The 24,013-nt window shown below is 41.7% G+C and overlaps 1 protein-coding gene and 2 pseudogenes across 5 annotated transcripts in view; 2 read left to right on the top strand and 1 right to left on the bottom strand.

Annotated features, from left to right (window-relative positions):
• Positions 1-6,922, bottom strand: part of ZNF37A (zinc finger protein 37A) — a 33,189-nt gene extending 26,267 nt beyond the window's left edge. For 2 of the 4 annotated variants that reach the window (XM_030941149.1, XM_030941151.1), the window contains exons 1-4: positions 6,771-6,921; positions 6,026-6,317; positions 5,452-5,514; positions 4,635-4,693 (exon numbers count right to left, since the gene is read on the bottom strand). In XM_030941149.1, the coding sequence (XP_030797009.1) occupies positions 4,635-4,649 (15 nt within the window). In that variant the 5' untranslated portion in view covers positions 4,650-4,693; positions 5,452-5,514; positions 6,026-6,317; positions 6,771-6,921. Of the gene's footprint in view, positions 1-4,634; positions 4,694-5,451; positions 5,515-5,619; positions 5,703-6,025; positions 6,318-6,770 lie in introns of all 4 variants that reach the window. The other 2 variants (XM_030941150.1, XM_030941148.1) reach the window with 2 other exon arrangements.
• Positions 6,923-12,169: 5,247 nt separating this feature from the next.
• LOC115900446 lies at positions 12,170-12,718 on the top strand (annotated as a pseudogene). Its single transcript, XR_004060132.1, has one exon. The product of XR_004060132.1 is annotated as an FXYD domain-containing ion transport regulator 6 pseudogene (transcript).
• A 1,741-nt stretch (positions 12,719-14,459) lies between these two features.
• Positions 14,460-23,901, top strand: LOC104675967 (annotated as a pseudogene).
• The last annotated feature ends 112 nt before the right edge of the window (positions 23,902-24,013 follow it).

Genomic DNA, 24,013 nt, shown 5'->3' with positions numbered 1-24,013 from the left:
AAATGGGATCTAATTAAACTAAAGAGCTTCTGCAGAGCAAAAGAAACTACCATCAGAGTGAACAGGCAACCTACAGAATGGGAGAAAAATTTTGCAATCTACTCATCTGACAAAGAGCTAATATCCAGAACCTACAAAGAACTCAAACAAATTTACAAGAAAAAAACAAACAACCCCATCAAAAAGTGGGCAAAGGATATGAACAGACATTTCTCAAAAGAAGACATGAGTACAGCCAACAGACACATGAAAAAATGCTCATCATCACTCGCCATCAGAGAAATGCAAATCAAAACCACAATGAGATACCATCTCACACCAGTTAGAATGGCAATCATTAAAAAGTCAGGAAACAACAGGTGCTGGAGAGGATTTGGAGAAATAGGAACACTTTTACACTGTTGGTGGGATTGTAAACTAGTTCAACCATTATGGAAAACGGTATGGCGATTCCTCAAGGATATAGAACTAGATGTACCATATGACCCACCCATCCCATTACTGGGTATATACCCAAAGGATTACAAATCATGCTGCTATAAAGACACATGCACACGTATGTTTATTGCGGCACTATTCACAATAGCAAAGACTTGGAATCAACCCAAATGTCCATCAGTGACAGACTGGATTAAGAAAATGTGGCACATATATACCATGGAATACTATGCAGCCATAAAAAAGGATGAGTTTGAGTCCTTTGTAGGGACATGGATGCAGCTGGAAACAATCATTCTGAGCAAACTATCGCAAGAACAGAAAACCACACACCGCATGTTCTCACTCATAGGTGGGAACTGAACAATGAGATCACTTGGACTCGAGAAGGGGAACATCACACACCGGGGCCTATCACGGGGAGGGGTAGGGGGGAGGGATGGCATTGGGAGTTATACCTGATGTAAATGACGAGTTGATGGGTGCTGACGAGTTGATGGGTGCTGACGAGTTGATGGGTGCTGACGAGTTGATGAGTGCAGCACACCAACATGGCACAAGTATACATATGTAACAAACCTGCACGTTATGCATATGTACCCTAGAACTTAAAGTATAATAAAAAAAAAAGAAAACATGATATATACATAAAATCAAATATTATTCAGCTTTTTTAAAAAAAGGAAAATTTTGCAAAATATGACAACATGGATGAACCTGGAGGCGACACAAGCCAGTCATAGGACGAATACTGCAAAATGCCACTTAGATGAGATATTTAAAATAGTCAAACTCATAAAAGCAGAGAACAAAACAGTGGTTGCCAAGGGCAGGAGATAAGGGAAATAGAAAGTTGCTGTTCAATGGGTAGAATGTTTCAGTAATGCAAGATGAGTAACTTCTAGGGATCTGCTATACAACATTGTACCTACAGCTAACAATATTTTATTGTACCCTTAAAAATCTGTTAAGATACTTTTGGGACTAAGAGAGGAATTCAACAGACGAGGGGCACTCAGGTTTTTTGTAATATGTTATTTCTTAAAGCAGATAATGGTTACAACCATATTCATTAAATCATTATTTATACACACAAAAAAAATAAATAAATAAATCATCCTGAAGTTTACATGGAATTTCAAGGGATCTCAAGTAGTCAAAATAATCTTGAAAACCCATGCATGTATGGTAAAATGATTTTCAACAAAGTTGTCACAAATAGTCAATAGGGAAAGGACATTTTTTCTAACAAATAGTGTTGGAAAAACTGGATAGCCACATGCAAAACAAAACTAAAAAAAAAAATAGATGAATAAAAAATAAAACTCAAAATGAATCAAAGACCTAAATCTAAGAACCAAAATTAAAGTTACAAAACTCATGGCAGAGCACATAGGAGAACGGATTCTTGACGTTACATGTGGCAATGCAATGTTTTCTTGGATATAATATCAAAAACCACAGGCAACAGTAGTAAAAATAAATTGGACTACATCAAACTTAAAAATTGTATTTAAAGGACATGGTTAACTGAATGAAAAGGCAACCAACACAACAGGAAGAAATATTTGCAATTCGTGTATCTGATGAGGAATTAATATTAAAAAAAATAAAGAACCACTACAACTCAAAACAAACAAAAAACCAGATTCAAAGATGGACAAAGGACTTGAACAGACATTTCTCCATAAAAGATATACAAATTGTCAACAAGCTTACGAAAATATGCTCAGCATCACTAATCATTAGGGAAATATAAATCAAAATCACAATGAAAAATTACTATACACCCATTACTACGGCTGCTATCAAAACAACAAAAGAAAATAACAAGTGTTGGCAAGGATATGCAGAAATCAGAATCCTGTACACTGAGGATGGGACTGTAAAATGGTGCACCTTCTGTAGAAAACAAGTTGGTGTTTCCTCAAGAAACTAAAAATAGAATTACCATAGATTCCAGCCATACCACTTCTGAGTATGTAACTAAAAGAACTGAAAGAAGGATCTCAAAGAGATAGTTGTACACCCACGTTCACAGTAACATTATTTACAACAGTTAAAAGGAGGAAGGAATCCAAATGTCCACTGACAGATGAATGAATAAAAACATGAGTACAATGAAATATCATTCAACATTAAAAAGGAGATAAATTCTGACACATGCTACAACACTGAGGAAGCTTGAGGACATTATGCTAAGTGAAATAAGCCAGTCACAATAAGACAAATACTGTATGATTTCACTTAAATGAGACATAGCAAAAGTAGTGAAACTCATAGAACAGAAAGCAGGATGGTGGCTGCCAGGGGCAAGGAGGAGGGGAAAGTGGGGAGTTATTGTTTAATGGGTACAGAATTTCAATTTCCCAAGATGAAAAAATTCTGGAGATTAGATGTACAATATGAATATACATAACACTGCTTCTGAATTGTACATCCCAAAATGGTTAAGACTGCTAAAACAAAAAGCTAACAATAAATACAGATTCCTGCTTTGGCCACATATATTCAACGTTATACTAAAAATTCCAGCCACAGCAATTAGGTTAAACAAATAAATACACCCAAATTGGAAAGAAAGAAAGAAAATATTTTTGTTTGCAGATGACATAATCATATATGCAGAAAATACTAAAGAATCCACAAAGAAACTACTACAAATAGGAAACAAATTCAGCAAAATTACAGGATACAAGATTACTCAAAAATTAGTTCTGTACTCATTTCAATGCACCGTCAAAAAGGAAATTAACAATTCCAATTACAATAGCATTTAAACAAAAAGGTGTGTGGGCCACTACAGTCTCTACTGCAACCTGTTGCTAGGGGCTGGGAGCAGAGGGGAAAAAGGGAGCAACTGCTTATTAAGTTACAACACTGCTTATTAAGGGTACTGTGTTTCCTTTTGGTGTGATGAAAATATTCCAGAAATAAATGGTGGTTATGGTTGTACAACACTGTGAATGTACTAAAGTCATTGAATTCTATACTTTAAAATGGCTTAATTGTCAATTTCATGTGATGTGTATTTTACCATAATTTTTTTTTTAGGTAGAATCCCTTGAAAGTTATTGCAAATATTCCAGTTCTGCCCAGTCTCTAGGGCTGTCACAAAGCCTGCCACATCCTAACAACCCATGATCACCCTAGCCTACCAGGACTGTTTCTTTAAACAACCATAAGTCCTAATGCTACATAATTCATATGAATTTTTTTTTTTTTTTTTTTTGAGACGGAGTCTCACTCTGTCGCCCAGGCTGGAGTGTAGTGGTACAATCTCGGCTCACTGCACCCTCCGCCTCCTGGGTTCAAGCGATTCTCCTGCCTCAGCCTCCTGACTAGCTGGGATTACGGGTGCACCCCACAATGCCAAGCTAATTTTTATATTTTTAGTAGAGACAGGGTTTCACCATGTTGGTCAGACTGGTTTCGAACTCCCGACCTCGTGATCTACCCACCTCAGCCTCCCAAAGTGCTGGGATTACAGGCGTGAGCCACCTAGCCCAGCCTATTTGAATTTTTTAATCACATACGTTCTCTTGCTATCTCTTAAGTTTTCCCCTGGACTGCACATCAATTACTCACTTTTTTGTACTACTTTTTTATGTAACTGAAAGACTGTCATCGGAAGTTTCACAATGTCACCTAATAAAGCTCATTGACCTTTAAAGTGTTTTATGTTCCAGTTTCACAACTCTGTGAGATCACAAGATCTGCATTCCCTTAACATGACATTTTTGTCTTACTCTTCATCAACTCTATCAGAAATCAGCAAACATTTTCTGTGAAGGGTCTCACAGTAAATATTTTAGGCTTGTGGGCCATTAGTCTCTGCTGCAACCAGTCAACTCTGCCCTCGTAGTGTGAAAGTACCAACAGACAATACATAAATACATGAGTATAGCTGAGTCCCAATAAAACTTTATAGATAACGAAATCGAATCTCATACAATTTCCAAGCAAAATAATGCTCTTGGTTTTTTTCCCTCCAGCCACCTAAAAACATAAAAACTATCCTTCATTTGCGGACCATAAAAAAACAGGCGGCAGGCTGCATTTGACCCATGAACTGTAATGTGACCTCTCCTCTATATTTTCCCTGATGTTATTTCTACTTTCATATGAATGTAGAGACATTTTTAAAACCTCAGTAATTACTTGTAAGCAAAATTGTGAAAAAATAAACAACTTACCTGGGATGTGATCATCTTCCACTTGTGTTGGAAGAGCAGAGCAAACTGTGAGGGTATAGCTGAGAAATAAGAAAGGATCATGAGAGATGTCACTTGCCTAAAAAGGTCCACTTCGCAGCTGGCAAAACGTCTCTGAAAGGGAGATACTCACAGACCCATGCATGACTGGCATGATTATGTACTGCTTGGACACATTAGTTTTCAAATGTAAAAACGTTTTGTTTTCTACTGATTCATAAACAACTTACATTGTACTCTAACAGAGTATGCAAAGCAATAAACTAATTAAGCAAGTTAGGAAAAGCCAAAGAATGGAACATAATACTTTCATTAAAACTGATGCTAAACAAAAATACTCAGGTTTTAATCTTTATTATAAACCTGAGAATCCCAACAACGTTTTGAAAAAAGTGATGTGGTATTTTTCAGCCCAGTTTTTTGTTGTTGTTGTTTGCTTTTTTGAGACAGAATCCTGCCCTGTTGCCCAGGCTGGACTGCAATGGCATGATCTCGGCTCACTGCAACCTCCTGCCTCAACCTCCCAAGTAGCTGGGACTACAGGTGCGCACCACCACGCCTGGGTAATTTTTTGTATTTTTAGTAAAGACGGGGTTTCACCATGTTGGCCAGGCTGGTCTCGAACTCCTGACCTCGTGATCCGCCCGCCTTACCCTCCCAAAGTGCTGGGATTACAGGCATGAGCCACCGCGCCCGGCCCAGCCCAGTTTTTTTGGAAGGAAAACGAACTTGCTCTAACTTGGTTTCAGATTCTCAAAACCATCTTTAGATTTAAAAAAGCACACTGATTTTTACTTACTCTGTTGTCAACGCAGCAAACACCCTCCTGGGTCCTCAAGCGATTTAGTGTCTGTTCTTGACTCTGCCACACAAAATGTGTCAATGTCATCAGTCACTTAACACGTTAAGCTCGTTTCCTGTCTACCCCACCCCACCCCATCTTTTAAATAAAGCCGAAATAGCTAACTTTCTTTCGGCTGCAGCTCTGATTCCGTAAGATCAAGATGGGGGCATCTCTAGTTGTGCTGCAGTGCTCCAGCAGTTCAGCATCTAGAACGAGCAAGTAAAGAATCCAGGCATGGAGAGTGCTCTCCTCCACTTGGCTGCTAAGCTCCTCCCTCCTCATGATGCCTTCACAACTCCCCAAGAAATAGTGCTGTCTGCTCCTTCGGCCTTGCCCTCCTCTGCCGCCACATCTGAATGAGCACAAAGCTCCCACCATCACCCAGCCTGTGGGAGTCTGGACAGGACACAAATCGAGCCACTGCTCCTCCCACCCGTGCTCTAGATCTCTAATGAGGTCTCAGCCAAACTGGTCGGGCGTCCTCCTAGGAGGGCCCCTAAGCCCTCGCCCCCTACCCTTCTTTTCTTACCCCACAACAGCCGCTTTGCTCCAAGACTGCTGGGCCTAAGCCCTTCAGTTCGAACCCTCATCCAAGACTGAAAGTTCCTACATCTTCCTGTCACTTGAGCCACGAGCTGGACCCTCCGGAAATGCCCACTGGTGCTACTGGGGACACAGGCCAGGCAGCACAGTGCCGGAGGCTCTGGGGTACTTCCCTCCACGTGCGCGGCCTCACAGGTCAGTGGAAACAAGAAATTCCCCAATCCAGTCACGATAACTTCAAAATACTTCCTGAAGGCGTCAGGCCATGAAGCTGCGACCTGCGAGGACACAGCAAGCCGCGTGACGCTGGGCAGAGGCTGGGTGTGCAGTCCGCGCCTGCAGCTTCCCTCCCCGCCCCGAGGGTGCTTCCCGCCACCCCGCTTGCCTCGGCGTCGCAGTGACAACTCGGCGACGCCGACCACAGGTGGTTGCGACGCCACAGCGAGATTCCGATTCCGAGGGGAAATAATAAGGAGAGAAGCGCGCATCCATTGGGCAGAAGGCCCGTTTCCGCGCCGTCCTGCCGAGGCCTCCGGACATCCTTCACCTCAGGCAAGAGAAAATCCAACCTCACTTGTCACAGGCGCGGGACGTGCGCGTTCCCTTCGGGAGCACAAGAACCAAGGCAGGATTCGGACCTAGACCAGGCGGCAAAGCCGCTCTCTCTCTCTCCCACCCCCAGCAAGCGCGGAACCTCCAGTCCACCCTCGCCCCAGCCCTCCCTTACTCACCCTCCATGTCCTCTACCCCGACGCGGAAATGCCGGTAGCCCTCCCACTCAGGCTGCGGGGAGAAAAACAAACCTGGAGCCATACCGCGTACATGCGCAGAAGGCCCGAAGCGGCTCCCGCTAAAGGGACCAGAAAGTGCAGACTACATTTCCCACAAGTCCTCGCGCCGCTTCCTTAGAAAGTGCAGACTACATTTCCCACAAGTCCTCGCGCCGCTCCTTTAAAAAGGGCCTGAGGTTTCAGCCGCAATGGGTAGTTAGTTCCCAGATGCAGGAAGTACATTCCTGCAGTTTTATTCGTTAGCTGAAATAAATTATGAGTATTTAAATTACACAGCTTTCTCATGAATTACATCTCCCTGATTTGGCTGTCCTCAACACTTCCTCGTTTGGCATAACTGACAAGTGGAATTTCTCCAGACATAGTCCGTTCCTGTGGCCCTGCTGCGCTACCCAGCACCACCTCCACTTGCACCCTGAGGCTCCACTTGCTTCCTTCTGGTCCATTGGACGCTCACAGCGAGAAAACACGCTGGACGTGAGCATTACCAGCCTGTACACTGTCGTGAAGATAACTCGGAATTGCTCTTCAGATTTTGTTAAACCACGTAATACCGTCTTTCATGGCAAACCTGCATTTTCCATTCTTCAGGAGTATGTTGGATCTCTTGATCACAGTAACTTTTTTTTTTTAATTATACTTTAAGTTCTAGGGTACATGTGCACAACGTGCAGGTTACATATGTATACTTGTGCCATGTTGGTGTGTTGCACCTATCAACTCGTCAGCACCCATCAACTCGTCATTTACATCAGGAATAACTCCCAATGCAATCCCTCCCCCATACCCCCTCCCCATGATAGGCCCCGGTGTGTGATGTTCCCCTTCTGGAGTCCAAGTATCTCATTGCTCAGTTGCCACCTATGAGTGAGAACATGCGGTGTTTGGTTTGCTGTTCTTCAGATAGTTTGCTCAGAATGATGGTTTCCAGCTGCAACCATGTCCCTACAAAGGATACAAACTCATCCTTTTTTATGGCTGCATAGTATTCCATGGTGTATATGTGCCACATTTTCTTAATCCAGTCTGTCACTGGTGGACATTTAGGTTGATTCCAAGTCTTTCCTATTGTGAATAGTGCCGCAATGAACATACGTGTGCATGTGTCTTTATAGCAGCATGATTTATAATCCTTTGGGTATATACCCAGTAGTGGGATGGCTGGGTCATATGGTACATCTAGTTCTAGATCCTTGAGGAATCACCATACTGTTTTCCATAATGGTTGAACTAGTTTACAATCCCACCAACAGTGTAAAAGTGTTCCTATTTCTCCACACTCTCCAGCACCTGTTGTTTCCTGACTTTTTAATGATTGCCATTCTAACTGGTGTGAGATGGTATCTCATTGTGGTTTTGATTTGCATTTCTCTGATGGCAAGTGATGATGAGCATTTTTTCATGTGTCTGTTGGCTGTACGCATGTCTTCTTTTGAGAAATGTCTGTTCATATCCTTTGCCCACTTTTTGATGGGGTTGTTTTTTTCTTGTAAATTTGTTTGAGTTCTTTGTAGGTTCTGGATATTAGCCCTTTGTCAGAGGAGTAGATTGCAAAAATTTTCTCCCATTCTGTAAGTTGCCTGTTCACTCTGATGGTAGTTTCTTTTGCTGTGCAGAAGCTCTTTAGTTTATTACATCCCATTTGTCAATTTTGGCCTTTGTTGCCATTGCTTTTAGTGTTTTAGACATGAAGTCCTTGCCCATGCCTATGTCCTGAATGGTATTACCTAGGTTTTCTTCTAGGGTTTTTATGGTATTAGGTCTAACATTTAAGTCTCTAATTCATCTTGAATTAATTTTCGTATAAGCAGTAAGGAAAGGATCCAGTTTCAGCTTTCTACTATGGCTAGCCAATTTTCCCAGCACCATTTATTAAATAGGGAATCCTTTCCCCATTTCTTGTTTTTGTCAGCTTTGTCAAAGATCAGATGGCTGTAGATGTGTGGTATTATTTCTGAGGAGTCTGTTCTGTTCCATAGGTCTATATCTCTGTTTTGGTACCAGTACCATGCTGTTTTGGTTACTGTAGCCTTGTAATATAGTTTGAAGTCAGGTAGCATGATGCCTCCAGCTTTGTTCTTTTGACTTAGGATTGTCTTGGCAATGCGGGGTCTTTTTGGTTCCATATGAACTTTAAAGCAGTTTTTTCCAATTCTGTGAAGAAAGTCATTGGTAACTTGATGGGGATGGCATTGAATCTATAAATGACCTTGGGCAGTATGACCATTTTCACGATATTGATTCTTCCTATCCATGAGCATGGTATGTTCTTCCATTTGTTTGTGTCCTCTTTTATTTCACTGAGCAGTGGTTTGTAGTTCTCCTTGAAGAGGTCCTTTACATCCCTTTTAAGTTGGATTTCTAGGTATTTTATTCTCTTTGAAGCAATTGTGAATGGAATTTCATTCATGATTTGGCTCTCTGTTTGTCTGTTACAGGTGTATAAGAATGCTTGTGATTTTTGCACATTAATTTTGTATCCTGAGACTTTGCTGAAGTTTCTTATCAGCTTAAAGAGATTTGGGGCTGAGACGATGGGCTTTTCTAAATCAATACTATAAACACCTCTATGCAAATAAACTAGAAAATCTAGAAGAAATAGATAATTTCCTGGACACTTACACTCTCCGAAGACTAAACCAGGAAGAAGTTGAATCCCTGAATAGACCAATAGTAGGCTCTGAAATTGAGGTGATAATTAATAGCCTACCAACCAAAAAAAGTCCAGGACTAGATGGATTCACAACCGAATTCTACCGGAGGTACAAGGAGGAGCTGGTACCATTCCTTCTGAAACTATTCCAATCAATAGAAAAAGAGGGAATCCTCCCTCACTCATTTTATGAGGCCAACATCATGCTGATACCAAAGCCTGGCAGAGACACAACAAAAAAAGAGAATTTTACACCAATATCCCTGATGAACATCGATGCAAAAATCCTCAATAAAATACTGGCAAACCAAATCCAGCAGCATATCAAAAAGCTTATCCACCATGACCAAGTGGGCTTCATCCCTGGGATGCAAGGCTGGTTCAACATACGCAAATCAATAAACGTAATCCAGCGTATAAACAGAACCAAAGACAAAAACCACATGATTTTCTCAATAGATGCAGAAAAGGCCTTTGACAAAATTCAGCAGCCCTTCATGCTAACAACTCTCAATAAATTCGGTATTGATGGAACGTATCTCAAAATAATAAGAGCCATTTATGACAAACCCACAGCCAATATCATACTGAATGGGCAAAAACTGGAATCATTCCCTTTGAAACCTGGCACAAGACAGAGATGCTCTCTCTCACCACTCCTATTCAACATAGTGTTGGAAGTTCTGGCTAGGGCAATCAGGCAAGAGAAAGAAATAAAGGGTATTCAGTTAGGTAAAGAAGTCAAATTGTCCCTGTTTGCAGATCACAGTAACTTTTTAAAATGTTCACTGACAGAGGTAATACAGGAGTGGAAAACCAAAAACTGTAAGTTAAAACTTGTAAGTGGGAGCTAAGCTGTGAGTACACAGAGGCATACAGAGTGATATAATGGACTTTAGACACTCAGAAGGGGGCTGGTAGGAAGGAGGCCAGAGATTAAAAAAACTACACATGGCCAGGCGCAGTGGCTCATGCCTGTAGTCTCAGCACTTTGGGAGGCCGAGGTATGTGGATCATGAAGTCAGGAGTTAAAGACCAGCCTAGCTAACACAGTGAAACCCTGTCTCTACTAAAAATACAAAATTAGCTGGGTGTGGTGGCACACACCTGCAGTCCCAGCTATTGGGAGGCTAAGGCAGGGGAATCCCTTGAACCTGAGAGGTGGAGGTTGCAGTGAGCCAAAATCGCACCATTGCACTCCAGCCTGGGCAACAAGAGCGAAACTCCGTCTCAAAAAAGAAAAAATATATATATACACATTAGGTACAGTGTACACTACTCGGGTGACAGGGGCACTAAAATCTCAGAATCCACCACTTTGGTTATTCATCCATAACCAAAAACCACTTGTACTCCAAAAGCTATTGAAGCTGAAGTTAAAAATAAAAATAAAAAATAAATGTCCACTGACCAAAAAAGAAGCATTTTTTTCCATTCCTATTCCCTTCTTTACCACCACTGATGATAATCCCACTTGTTTCCATGCTGGAAAAGCATTTAGTACCATCCATGTAAAAGAATCAAATTATTCAAGGGTTGAGATGCATTTCAGAAGACAGTCATGGCAAGTACAATGATTATCAATTCAAATCACAATTTATTTTCCTGCTCATAATTGTTTTTCTTTTCTTTTCTTTTTTTTTTTTTTTTTTTTTTTTTTTTATGAGATGAAGTCTTGCTCTGTTGCCCAGGCTGGAGTGCAGTGACATGATCTTGGCTCACCGCAACTTCTGCTTCCTGGATTCAAGCGATTCTCCTGCCTCAGCGTCCCAAGTAGGTGGGACTACAGGCTCGTGCCACCACACCCGGCTAATTTTTGTAACTTTAGTAGAGACGGGGTTTCACTATGTTGGCCAGGCTGGTCTCGAACTCCTGACCTCGTGATCTGCCCACTCAGCCTCCCAAAGTGCTGGGATTACAGGCATGAGCCACTGCATCCAGCCTAACATTTTTCCATTTTAAGAACAGTCTTGACACTTGTGAATATTCCATTCTTTCTTTTTCTTTTTTTTTTTTTTTTTTTTTAGACTGGGTCTCATTCTGCCTCCTAGGCTGGAGTGCAGTGGCATGACCTCGGGGCACTGCAACCTCCGCCTCCCAGATTCAAGTGATTCTCCTGCCTCAGCCTCCCCAGTAGCTGGGATTACAGGCACATGCCACCACACCAGTTAATTTTTCGTATTTTTAGTAGAGACAAGGTTTCACCATATTGACCAGGCTGGTCTCGAAATCCTGACCTCAAGTGATTCACCTGCCTCGGCCTCCCAAAGTGCTTGGATTACAGGCATGAGCCACCTCGCCGGCCTCCATTATTTCTTTAATGCAATAAAATAAATAAATATTTATTTTTGGGGGGCAGTAGTTAGTTCCCAGATGCAGCAAGTGCAGTACTGCAGTTTTATTCATTAGCTGAAATAAATTATGAGTATTTAAATTACACAGCTTTCTCATGAATTACATCTCCCTGATGATTTGGCTGTCCTTGACACTTCCTCGTTTGGCAGAATTCATGACTGGAATTTCTCCAGACATGGTCGGTTCCTGTGGCCCTGCTGGGCTACCCACTACCACCTCCACTTGCCCATGGTTCCATTATGTCATGGATTATTTCAGTAATATTGTTTGCTCTTCTTTCTATTTGCATAATCCTATCCCTAATGAGACTGAAAACTAGGAACATGCCACTCCCAGGTTCCTTGGGACTTGACACATCCTCCTGGGATCATCTCAGGAAGGGGACTGGCTGTGCAGGCACCATGGAGGTGGTGCTGATCTTTCTATGCAGCCTGTTGGCCCTCATTGTCCTGGCCAGTGCAGCTGAAAAGGAGAAGAAAACTGACCCTTTTCATTATGACTACCAGACCTTGAGGATTGGGGGGTTGTTCTGTGCTGTGGTCCTCTTCTCCGTTGGGATCCTCCTTATCCTAGGTTGCAGATGCAAGTGCAGTTTCAATCGGAAGCCTGGGACCCCAGGGGAGGAGGAAGCCCAGGTGGAGAATCTCATCACTGCAAATGCAACAAAACTCCAGAAAGCAGAGAGCTGAATGAAGTGCAGCCCTCCGGTGGGAAGCCTCTGGAACCTGAAGGCAGCTGCTTGAACTTTTAGATGCAAATATTGATGCTTAAGAAAACGGCCACTTCAGCAACAAATCTTACTCCAAGAGAAGCCAAGAACTTGTGTGTCCCCCCACAACCTTCCCTGTCCCCTCTAACACCATTCCTCCACCTGATGATCCAACTAATTAATCTCCTGCCTCACCACTGAAGCCTGCAGGCTCCTCCAACTCCTGTGATGTGTCTGTGTATGTGTGTTTGCTGACTCTAGTGTTCATGGCTACTTGTTCATGGTTATTACTGTTAGTGAACTGTGGACTCGCTTTCCTGGGCAAGGGCTGAGCCATGTAGCCATCTGCTCGTCTCTGTCCCCCGTCACCTCTCACTCCTGGGAGTCTGCTTTATTCCCTGGAGAGTCTAGCTCCTTCCCTTTAGAGCATGGGCAGGAGTCTCCAGTTGTCATGGGACCTGGGAAGGTTTGCACCACTTTTATCATCTTTCTTCATGAAGTCTCTTCACTTCTTTTACAAGAACCTCGCTTCCTTATCCCAGTCCAACCCCAGTCTGTTCTGAAGATCAGCAATTGGAGGTACAAAGCAAAGCAAGGAGTTTGTGAGCCCAGCACTGCCTTCAGCAGGCTACTATATTCTTCCATGTTTATTTTTCTCCCTGGGGAAGCCCCAGGGAGCCCCATCTGCCCTGCCCTTCACATAGCACCCAGGGATTCCAGTCCCAGGGCTGCTGCTTTTCTTCTTTTTCTTTTTTCAGTCAGAGTCCCACTCTGTCACCCAAGCTGGAATGCAGTGGCATGATCTTAGCTCACTGCAACATGGGTTCAAGGTATTCTCATGCCTGGGCCTCCCGAGCAGCTGGTACTATAGGCATGCAGCACCACGCCCAGCTAATTTTTGCATTTTTAGTAGAGATGGGGTTTTGCCTGGCCTCAAGCAATCTACCTGTCTAGGTCTCCCAAAATTCTGGGATTACAGGTGTCAGCTACCGTGCCTATCCCAGGTCCAGGGCTTCTAATCTGCCCTTGGGGAATGTAGCCCTTGCATATCTTATCAGCAATAACCCCAGGGGCTGTGGTACCCTACCACTCTCCAATCTTCCTGCTTCTGAGACTTCAATCTACAGCCCAGTTTTTCTGGACACAGGCTCCCATCCCTGAAGCTGAGTCTCCAGCAGGTGATGACTGCAGGATTCCCATTCTGTTGTGGCCAGCACACTGGAATGGACAGAGGGAGAGTAAGGGCCCTTTGCTTCTCTGCCCATGTCCCCTTGGTCAGCAGAAACAACTCCCACATCCTTTGCACTGCCTGTCAGTGGTCAGAGAGTTAAGTGAAGTAGGTTAGAGACCCAGCAGACTCCATGCAGCACTGCTGCAGAGGGTACAGGAAGAGGTCAAGGGTCTTAATGAGAGTGGAAGCTCAAACAAGTTCCCACCCTTCCTGTCCTCCATGTGCCTGTGGAAATCAACCAAACCCAGCCTCTGTGGCCAGACTGCTGTTTTCTGTATCACGATCTGTCCTCTGAAAAACAGAAAAAAGGAATAAAATATTTGTTTCCTAGTGAAAAAAAAAAAAAAAACTATGAACAAAAAACAAGTAAACTTCACTCAATGGATTATTTTTAAAGTAAACAAAAATTTTGGGATCTTTTCTTGAGAATTAAAATATTATTTCAAGACTTTACATAAACTAACAACTTTCTCAACTGTGTTAGTGACAGGAGCCAATGAGTTTCTAACTGCAAAGGAAATGAAGAATATCGAATGCCAAAAAACTCACACAGTCCTTTAATCACTCTGTTCTAACAGTGTAAATGCTGAAGTAAGAGAACAATTTTATGACAGTTACTTCAATGAAAATGCAAAGAACATCAGATACTATTTTGACCTCATAATTCAGAATGTGGGCAGGATGGCCCACAACTTGGAATCTTTACTTCAGCTTGGACCAAGCATGTCTGTGCCCTTATGCAAACATCAACCAAAATTTGTATTTGTATTATCGCCACCAAAAGCTATTCAGAAGGAAAGAGAAAATATCTTTTGCCTTGTGATTACTTGCATCCATGGCTCTGGTGAAAATATGTGAGGCATTTAGATCACGGATCATCTCTGTGATCACAGTGAAGCTATCACTTTTGTTGTTGTTGCAGTAGGTTTCATCTTGGCTCTTCAAAATTTGATTGCATCTTGGGAATCAGAAAATACTTCTAGCAGTAATACTTTCAAACTGTCATTTGAGCTGAAAGACTGCTGTTGATATATAGTGTGGCAGATGTTTACAACTTCCACTGCAATTATTGTATCTCAATCTGAATTCTCTTTATTTTTTTATTTTTTTATTTTTTATTTTTTTGAGACAGTCTCACTCTGTCACCCAGGCTGGAGTACAGTGGTGCAATCTCAGCTCACTGCAACCTCCACCTCCCAGTTTCAAGCAATTCTCTTGCCTCAGTCTCCCGAGTAGCTGGAATTATAGGCGCTCCCCACCACGTCCAGCTAATTTTTTTGTATTTTTAGTAGAGACAAGGTTTCACCATGTTGCCCAGGCTGGTCTCGAACTACTGGGCTCAGGCAATCTGCCCACCTAGGCCTCCCAAAGTGCAAGGATTACAGATGTGAGCCACCATACCTGGCCTTGAATTCTTTTTAATAAAACAAATTTGTTTACAATTTTATATAATATTAGTTGAGGAAATCATACATCTTCCATTTTTAGCTGTTATTGTGTGCTGGTGTGTTTTTCTTTTTGCATACCACACAAAAAGCTTCAAAAGAAATCTTTCCTCATTTAATAAATCTCCACTTTTCAAACAATTCATCACAAAGTTTATGCTTGAATTTTGGTATCTGGCATTCAAATATACACAAATAAAAATAGATAATAGCAACCACTACAAAAATTGAGCTGAGTTAACTTGATAATCTCACAGCTGTCTTAGTGTGTCTGTCACTCACAAGTCTGAACTCAGAACTAACATCAAATGGGTTGAACCATTGAAAGCATTACAAACTTGCAAACTAATAATCAATTGAAGTGGCCAGGCGCGGTGGCTCACGCCTGTAATCCAAGCACTTTGGAAGGCGGAGACTAGCGGATCACAAAGTCAGGAGATCGAGACCATACTTGCCAACACGGTGAAACTCGGTCTCTACTAAAAAAATACAAAAATTACCTGGGCATGGTGGCACATGCTTGTAATCCCAGTTACTCAGGAGGCTGAGGCAGTAGAATTGCGTGAACCCCGGAGTTGGAGGTTGCAATGAGCCAAAATCACGCCACTGCTCTCCAGCCTGGCGATGGAGTGAGACTTCATCTGAAAAAAAAAAAAAAAAAAAAAAAAATCAATTGAAGTAGAGTTGCCATTGAAGTGGCCTGAGATGGCTATCCTATCCTTGGCTGGTATCTGGGAACGTGAATTTTGGGAAGGTTTGGGAACCTGGATTTCAGAAGAGTTCCCCCAACCCTCACTGATCAAATGGCTCCATTGTACCTAAACAATATGGTTTCTGTGGAACACCTGCTTTTTTTCTGGGAATCTGGAATTTTGATTTGTGCACAATAGACAGTGTCTACATGACCAGTCCCCAATAAAAAGTCCAGCACTGAGTTTCTAATGAGCTTCTGTGACAACATTTCACATTTATTGTCACAGCGTGTTGCTTTTGGAATTCAGCATATCCTATGTGACTCCACTAGGAGAGGATGCTTGAAAGCTGGTGTCAGGTTTCCTCTGGACATGGCCCTGTGACCTCTTCCCTTTGCTGACCTTGCTGTAATAAGTCATAGCCATAGTGTGACTATATGCCAAGTCCTGTCAGTCCTCCTACCAATTTGTTTAACCCAGAAGTGTTCTTGTGAATCCCCAATACAGCTGGTATCAGAAGCAAATTTTTTACTTCTCACTCTGTCACCCAGGCTGCAGTGTAATGGCACAATTATAGCTCACTGCAGACTTGAACTCCTGGGCACAAGTGATCCTCCTGCCTCAGCTGGGACTACAGGTAAGTATCCTCCCGAGTAGCTGGGACTACAAGCACGTGCCACCATCCTGGGCTCTTTTTTTTCTGTAAAGATGGGGTCTTGCTATGTTGTCCAGGTTTATCTTGAGCTCCTGGCCTCAAGTGATCCTCCTGCCTCAGCCTCTCAAAATGCTGAGATTACAGGTATGAGTCACTGCACCTGGGCCAGAAGTGGAATTTGCTAGAACAGCCCTGACTCACTAAGATTTGGCTCCATCACTGTTTGGGAAAAAGAAGAATGAAGGGGAACGGTGATAAGCCTTTGATAACTGGGTGTCTATGGAGCCCTCCATGGTTTGAGAGCCACAGCTGAACTGCTGTCTGCTGTTAGAAGCCACAGTGATCTATGGGGTTAGAAACGGATCCAACCCTGGCTTCTTTGAGCTGTGCTGGATGAAGTGAGGGGGGAAATATGCGCCTGGGTGATGCCTTTGTTTTTTGTTCTCTTCTCCAGGTGGGAGGTAAGAAAAACAGTGACAATTATAAAGGTGAGTATTGGGTGGCCCCAAAATGTTAAAAGTTCTCAGAGCTGGAGCAAAGCTGGTGTGGGAGGGTGGGAGGGTGGGGAGGATGCCAAGACTCCATCCAGCCTCTTCTTCAGTCCAGCTGCTGCCCTGTTGCAAGAGCTGCCTCTTTCTTTGCCACCCATGTACCCTCCCCCATCTGCTTTCTAACCTGAATAGTTCCCACAGCAGTAATGCTAACCGAACTGCAAATTCTGGATTTACTGCTACGGGTTTAGTTTGCAATAGAAAAAAATGTTTAATGGCTTTGTGTTTTGTGGCTATTACATCTAGATGTATTAATATGATAAAATTGATATAAAATGTTAAATGCTTTCAATTTCATAAATTCTGGAGGGAGCACACTGATCAGGAGAAGCTGCAGAGGAAAATGAGTGTGACACAACTTCCTTGCTTTTTGCAGCTAGTGGGCAGCTTGAAATTTAAATTCTCAATACTGGAAACAGAACAATTCTCCAAAATTAACAATTTTTGCTACGTTTTTTGCCTATTGGAGCCACTGCAAAAAAAGGAGACAATATGAAGAGAGGCAATCTTGAGCTAGAGATATGCTTTGGAATTTATAAATCTGTTTTTCATCTCTAATGAGCTCTTGTAAGGTCATATAGCTGACACTCAGAGGCTGATGATTTTCTGGCCCCATGTGTAAAGTTTTGAGTTGGTCAGCTTGGACCCTAAGGTGAATAAGGTAAACAGAGCCCAACAAAACCTTGCTTGTCACTCGGCTAAGAACATAGCTGTCTAGCCCTGCAGCATCTCAGTCTCCAGTTACTGGAAGAAAATATATTAGATGCTGGGGAAACTATAAGGCTACAGGGTGACACTGCATGTTGGCAGGAAGAATTGTTCAAGGTAGAAACTGTGGGGAGCAAAGAGAGATTCTCATCTGTGTAGCTGCTGCTATGTGCTAATATGGGGGTAAGAAAACTGTTAAGGAATAAAAAAGCCAAGACCTCTGTCCTCACAGGATTTTCAGGCTAGACAGGAAAGTGGTCACCGTACAAATTGTATACAACTCCACTAGTACTTAAGAGGTCTAATTTATTGCTTTGAAACACAAATGCAGGATGTTTAAGGATTATCAGCAGCCTTTCCCTTTGCAGAAATTGTAAACTAAAAATAAAATCCTAAGCCCCCACCAACTAAAGGACACTCCCCTTAGCCAACTGGACTCCAGAAAAACCTTACAACTGAGTTCCTGGCCATGATGAGATGGAGGTCAGACATGTCTCATTATACCCTCTCATGTTTGTGGTTTAGACACAGCAACTGACCAGCATTAATGTTAAAATAGAGATCATAAGACTGGCAGAACAGACTTTCATGGCAATGAGATACCAAATTATAAACAAGACCTAAGGCCATGCCAGACAAGGGGTTAGGTCAAGCACCTTAAACTTAAAGAGTAAACTATGGTCTAACTGCCACAAGGTTTTTCCTTTTTCTCTAGCAGCTAAATAAACACTGACCTTGAGATAAGCAAAATGGAAACAATTGTAGCTCATCACCAGACACTAATTGGCTGCCAATCCCTGTCCCAAGCACCATAACTACAGCTTTGATTAGACAAGAGACTGATTTCAGTAACTCTCTCCTGATAAGAAGACCACCCACCATAAACTGGTTCTGGCTGGGTTTACATAGGTTGCGCACTTGAGTGCCTTTGTGTCCTGAAAAGACCTTTTGACTGATAGGGCCTAATTATAATACATTCAAATGTTAGGTCTCCACCCCAGTGTGAACATGGGTCATATGTTACATATGTTACATGCATATTGGTTCAATACACGTGCATCAGGACCACCTTCATGCATATTCATAGCTCCTCCTGTAACCTGTTGAAGATGTATGTTTAGCTAACTTGTCCAGCATAATGCTCCTACCCCAACCTATCTTCCTTCAAAGTGCCTGTCCAGAGGCATTCTTCTCAGCCTGTTGTAGGCTGTAACCCCCTGTAAGACATAAAGCCTCCTCTCCATTCCAACTAGTTAAATCTTGTTTTTTTTGTTGTTGTTGTTGTTGTTGTTTTGTTTGTTTTGTTTTGTTTTTGTTTTGTTTTGTTCGAGATGGAGTTTCACTCTTGTCGCCCAGGCTAGAATGCAATGGTGCAATCTTAGGTCACTGCAACCTCTGCCTCCCAGGTTCAAGCAATTCTCTTGCCTCAGCCTCCTGAGTAGCTGGGACTACTGGACCCTGCCACCACGCCCAGCTAATTTTTGTATTTTTAGTAGAGATGGGGTTTCACCATGTTGGCCAGGCTGGTCTCGAAATCCTGACCTCAGGTGATCTACCTGTCTCTGCCTCCCAAAGTGCTGGGATTACAGGTGTGAGCCACCGTGCCCAGCCTAAATCTTGTGATTTTAAAATTTAACAGAGTCAATTAAATGGTTCCATGATAGAGCAACATGTAAGGCAGACATTAGTTTTTATTGCCCCATAATGCTTCAGTAAGTTTCCCTGAATGTTTGCATTTACTTGTCAATCAACTCACAGGGACTAAGGCAGAAGTAAAACCCACAATTACCTTACCCCTGGCCTATGTGATAAAGTAACATATTTTTAATCACATATTTGAGAGGCATCTCTGCTACTAAGAACTTTTTTTTTTTTTTTTTTTTTTTACCTTTTAGGTTCGGGGGATATGTACAGGTTTGTTATGTAGGTAAATTCATATCACAGGGGTTTGTTGTACAGATTATTTCATCACCCAGCTACTAAGCCTAGTACCCAATAGTTATTTTTTCTGATCCTCTCCCTCCTCCCACCCCACCCTCATGTAGGCCCAATGTCTGCTGTTCCCCTTTGTGTCCATAAGTTCTCATCATTTAGCTCCCACTTATAAGTGAGACTGGGTGATTGCTGACCTGCATCTCTCTAGAGTGGACCTCCCAGGATATAAGCAAAAGACCCTTGACCACAACCACTACCAAGGTCCCTTTCTCTTCTGCCTCCAAGTTGGGGAGGAAACATAAGCCCTAAGATCACCCAAGAGCTGTAGTGGGAAGCCCAGGAGAGATAAAATCTGAGTAGTTTTAAACTAGAATATGCATGTGGCTTTTTAAAGATGTTTGCAATATTTTTGCTATTCTCCCCTTGAGATTTTGGGGTCTTTGCCCACCCTTACCAGATTGGACACTAGTGCTCACTTGTCACTGACACATTACATGAAAGTGATGCTGTGTAACTTTCAAAGTTATGTTTAAAAAGGCCTGGTTCACTCAGGTCACTCACCTGTGTGCCCTTGACCACCAAGTCAAAGCTCTGAATGTCCTGAGACTGCTCTGCTACCTGGAAGCCCAGGGTACCTGGGAGGTCTCCTATAGGCCCTGCAGCCAAAGCCCCATGTCCTCTGCAGACATGTGAGTGAAGTCACTTCCAGATGATGCCAACCCTTTGCTGTGGATTCAACTCCAGCCAATGAGTCTTCTCTGCAGTCCCCAAACACCAATGAGCAGCAATAAGCCATCTTTTCTGTGCCTTCCTAGCCCTGTGAACCATGAACAAAATAAAGTGGTTGTTTTATGCGTTATTTGGTGCTGGTGGTTCTTTCTTAAAAAAAAAAAAAATCACAGTAAAAGCACCAAGAATAATACACTTGTAGGACATTCACAAGGTACAAAACAACATACACTGAAATCTAGGTTTCCTTCTTTCCGTCTTCCACAGCCTATCAGGTTCTGCTTCTGGAAGTAACAATGGTTAAGTTTCTGCACATCTTTCCAGATTTGTTAATTAAACAATCATATAGCACCGACACTGTGAGGAAACTTTTTAAAGACTTTACTTACATTTATTCATTTTCTCTTCATTCACTGTGGACACTCAGGTGGCAGCAGGAAGGAAAGTATTTTGCTCAACCAAATGAAAGTCTGATCTGCTCTTTGAATGCTGTTCCTTCAATCATATGGTTCTATTTTCTTGATACATTCCCAAATCTTTTTTTATTTTCTCCCCTAATTGAGCATTCAGAGATGTAACGCTGTTTTCTAGTTTTTCTTCTGTTTCACCACTAAATCTTAAATTTCATATGAGACAGGCAGTGATGAAATTCCTAAGTCACTGGACATGTATATGTATGTTTGTGATGGTAACACACACACACACACACACATTTTTCTATCTAGTTATTAACCATTAAAATTCTATACTCAGAGTGAGGAAATATTACACGTTCCTTCCCAAACCCTGTCAACTACCCCCTCAATTAAATAATCCCTGAAAAAATGGCAATATCCATATTAATGCAGTTTTTATCTCATCAATGACCCATTTGATAAAATAGTTCTAGAAACTTGTAATGAATCAGCAACAATGGAAATTTGTACTGAACCATTTCATATCTAAAAGGGTATCTACTTTGTTTTAGACATGACAACTCTGTCATGTTTATTTTAGAATTTTCCATTGCTGCATGTTTAAAGGGCTTGTCAATTCCCTTCCCTTTCCTAATTTTCATGACCAGATCATAAAAATGTGTGTGATGAGGCTGACTGATGTGCCACAACACATATTTAATCCTGGAATTTAGGGTTATCAGAAGTCTCCATTTAAAAGAATATTAATTATATGTTTTCAAACAGCCGGCTGGTGAATATATACTGCTTCATTTTTCTTAATGTCTCAGTGAATAGCCAGCCTTTTAGGTATACATTAATAGAGGATCTCTCAAAAAATTCAGAGATTCAGAAATAAATACATAAACTTAATTGCATAGGGAGAAAAAATAGGTACTATACATAAGTGATAAAAGAAGATTTTATATTATTACTTTTTAAAACTAAATTTATAATAATGCTTTTTAAACTAAATCTGGAACAAATTTTAAATTATTTAATCTAGAAATGTCCAGTGATTCAGGAACAGTAGAAATGGGTGGGGAAGGCATTTCAACTCAAGCATGGAACTCCTTTTATTCTCAACATATTAGCTTTTTCTCTCTTCACTCTGAAACGTTCACTATCAAATATATTTGAGAGACAGGTCTTTTTTCCTCATTTAACATTTATTTCATACACAGAGAATAATACTGTGGGTCTGGGATTCAGTTTTTGAAATGCAACATATAATCTAAGTGACCATTTACCCATGTCAAAGTAGCAGCAGTTGGACCCCATAATGTGGCATGTATTCCCTAGAAAATTCTACAGTGAGCTATCACTGTGATCATGTGATGAACCATATTTTGCCTTCCATTCTAATCATCACTCTGTGAGCTTCGAGATTCAAGTTTGACAGCATTTGTCAATTTCAAAATGTCATACAAAGAGTGCTCAAATATGGGAAATTTTGTGTACTGTTGCTGAGACATGTTCACTTTCATCTTCTGATTGTGGTTTCTTCAAATAGGCCAATTCACTTGTACTCAAAATGTCTTCCTCATTTTTTTGTTTCTCCCACTCCAATTTGTCTATGGATTTATGAGCATGTTTTATAGTATTATTACTGATTTGTACTTTTGATTCTTCCACCAAGCTTTTTGTCTTAAATATTTTCCTATTTTTAGAAAAATGTAGTGTTTCCCCACACCACTCTTGTACCCAATCTTTCATAGAATAGGTACAGAGAAAACACAACCACACTGCCTTCATCAGATGAAGAGAATCTTGATACCAAATACAGTATGAGACATTCCATGAAAGGGAAATTATAGACCAAAGTCTTCTGAGTATAAATGTCAAAATCTGAAACCAAATATTAGAGTGGCCTAAATCTGGAGATTTTTAGGAAAAAAACTGAAATTTCATGGTGGGAAACATAATTTTGCCTAGTTTAGAAATTTTGAGGGGTTCTTTTAAAGAAAAATTTAAAAGATAAATAATATTAAATGGATATAAAGTTATAAAATAAAAATATTATAAAAGGTTATAAAAATGTTTATGAAATTATTTTGCTGTCAAGATTGATTGGGATTAGATTTGTTTATAAGGTCTTATTAAAATTAGCCATAATATTAAAAATACATTAATTCCAACTAAATATAAAAAACATAAGCTTAAGATTTGTTCTGCATCAAACTTGGCAAAAAGAGTATGTATTCCTGTGTGCCAGAGTGCCAGGTCACCACATACTATTATGTTGGGTTTGCATATTTGATGATGTGTCGCTACCAGGATGCCATCTGGGTCTTCACCAACATCCTCCTCTACATCCAGAGGACCAAGAGCATGTTCCAGAGGACCACATACAAGTATGAGATGATTAACAAGCAGAATGAACAGACGCATGTTCTACTGGCCATTGCTCTCACGATGTACCCCATAGGTATCGATGAGAGTATTCACCTCCAGCTGCAGGAGAAATATGGGGACAAGATGCTGCACATGCAGAAAGGTGACCCACAAGTCTGTGAAGAACTTTTCAGTTACTCCTGCCCAAAGTTCCTGTCGCCTGTATTGCCCAACTACGATAATGTGCACCCTAACTACCACAAAGAGTCCTTCCTGCAGCAGTCAAAGGTATTTTCTGAAGTACAGCAGCAGGCCCAGCTTTCAACCATCCCCAGCTTCCTCAAGCTTTACACCACCATGCCTGTGGCCAAGCTGGCTGGCTTCCTGGACCTCACAGAGCAGGAGTTCAGGCAGGATCCAGCTTCCTGTCTTCAAACACAAGATGAAGAACATGGTGTGGACCAGCGGCATCACAACCCTGGATGGTGAATTTCAGTCAGCCTCAGAGGTTAACTTCTACATTGATAACGACATGATCCACATCGCAGACACCAGGTGCTATGGGGATTTCTTCATCCATCAGAGCCACAAATTCGAGGAGCTTAATCGAACTCTGAAGAAGATGGGACAGAGACCCTGACAACATTTACACACACTATTCAGGAACCTGTTTTGATATATTATAGGCAGGAAATGTTTTTGCTACCATGAAACCTTTACCTAGATCAGCCATCAGCCTGTCAACTCAGTTA

This window comes from Rhinopithecus roxellana, chromosome 11 (assembly GCF_007565055.1).
Source record: "Rhinopithecus roxellana isolate Shanxi Qingling chromosome 11, ASM756505v1, whole genome shotgun sequence".
NCBI classification, from domain to species: Eukaryota; Metazoa; Chordata; class Mammalia; order Primates; family Cercopithecidae; genus Rhinopithecus; species Rhinopithecus roxellana.
This window is presented reverse-complemented; position numbering and strand designations above follow the sequence as displayed.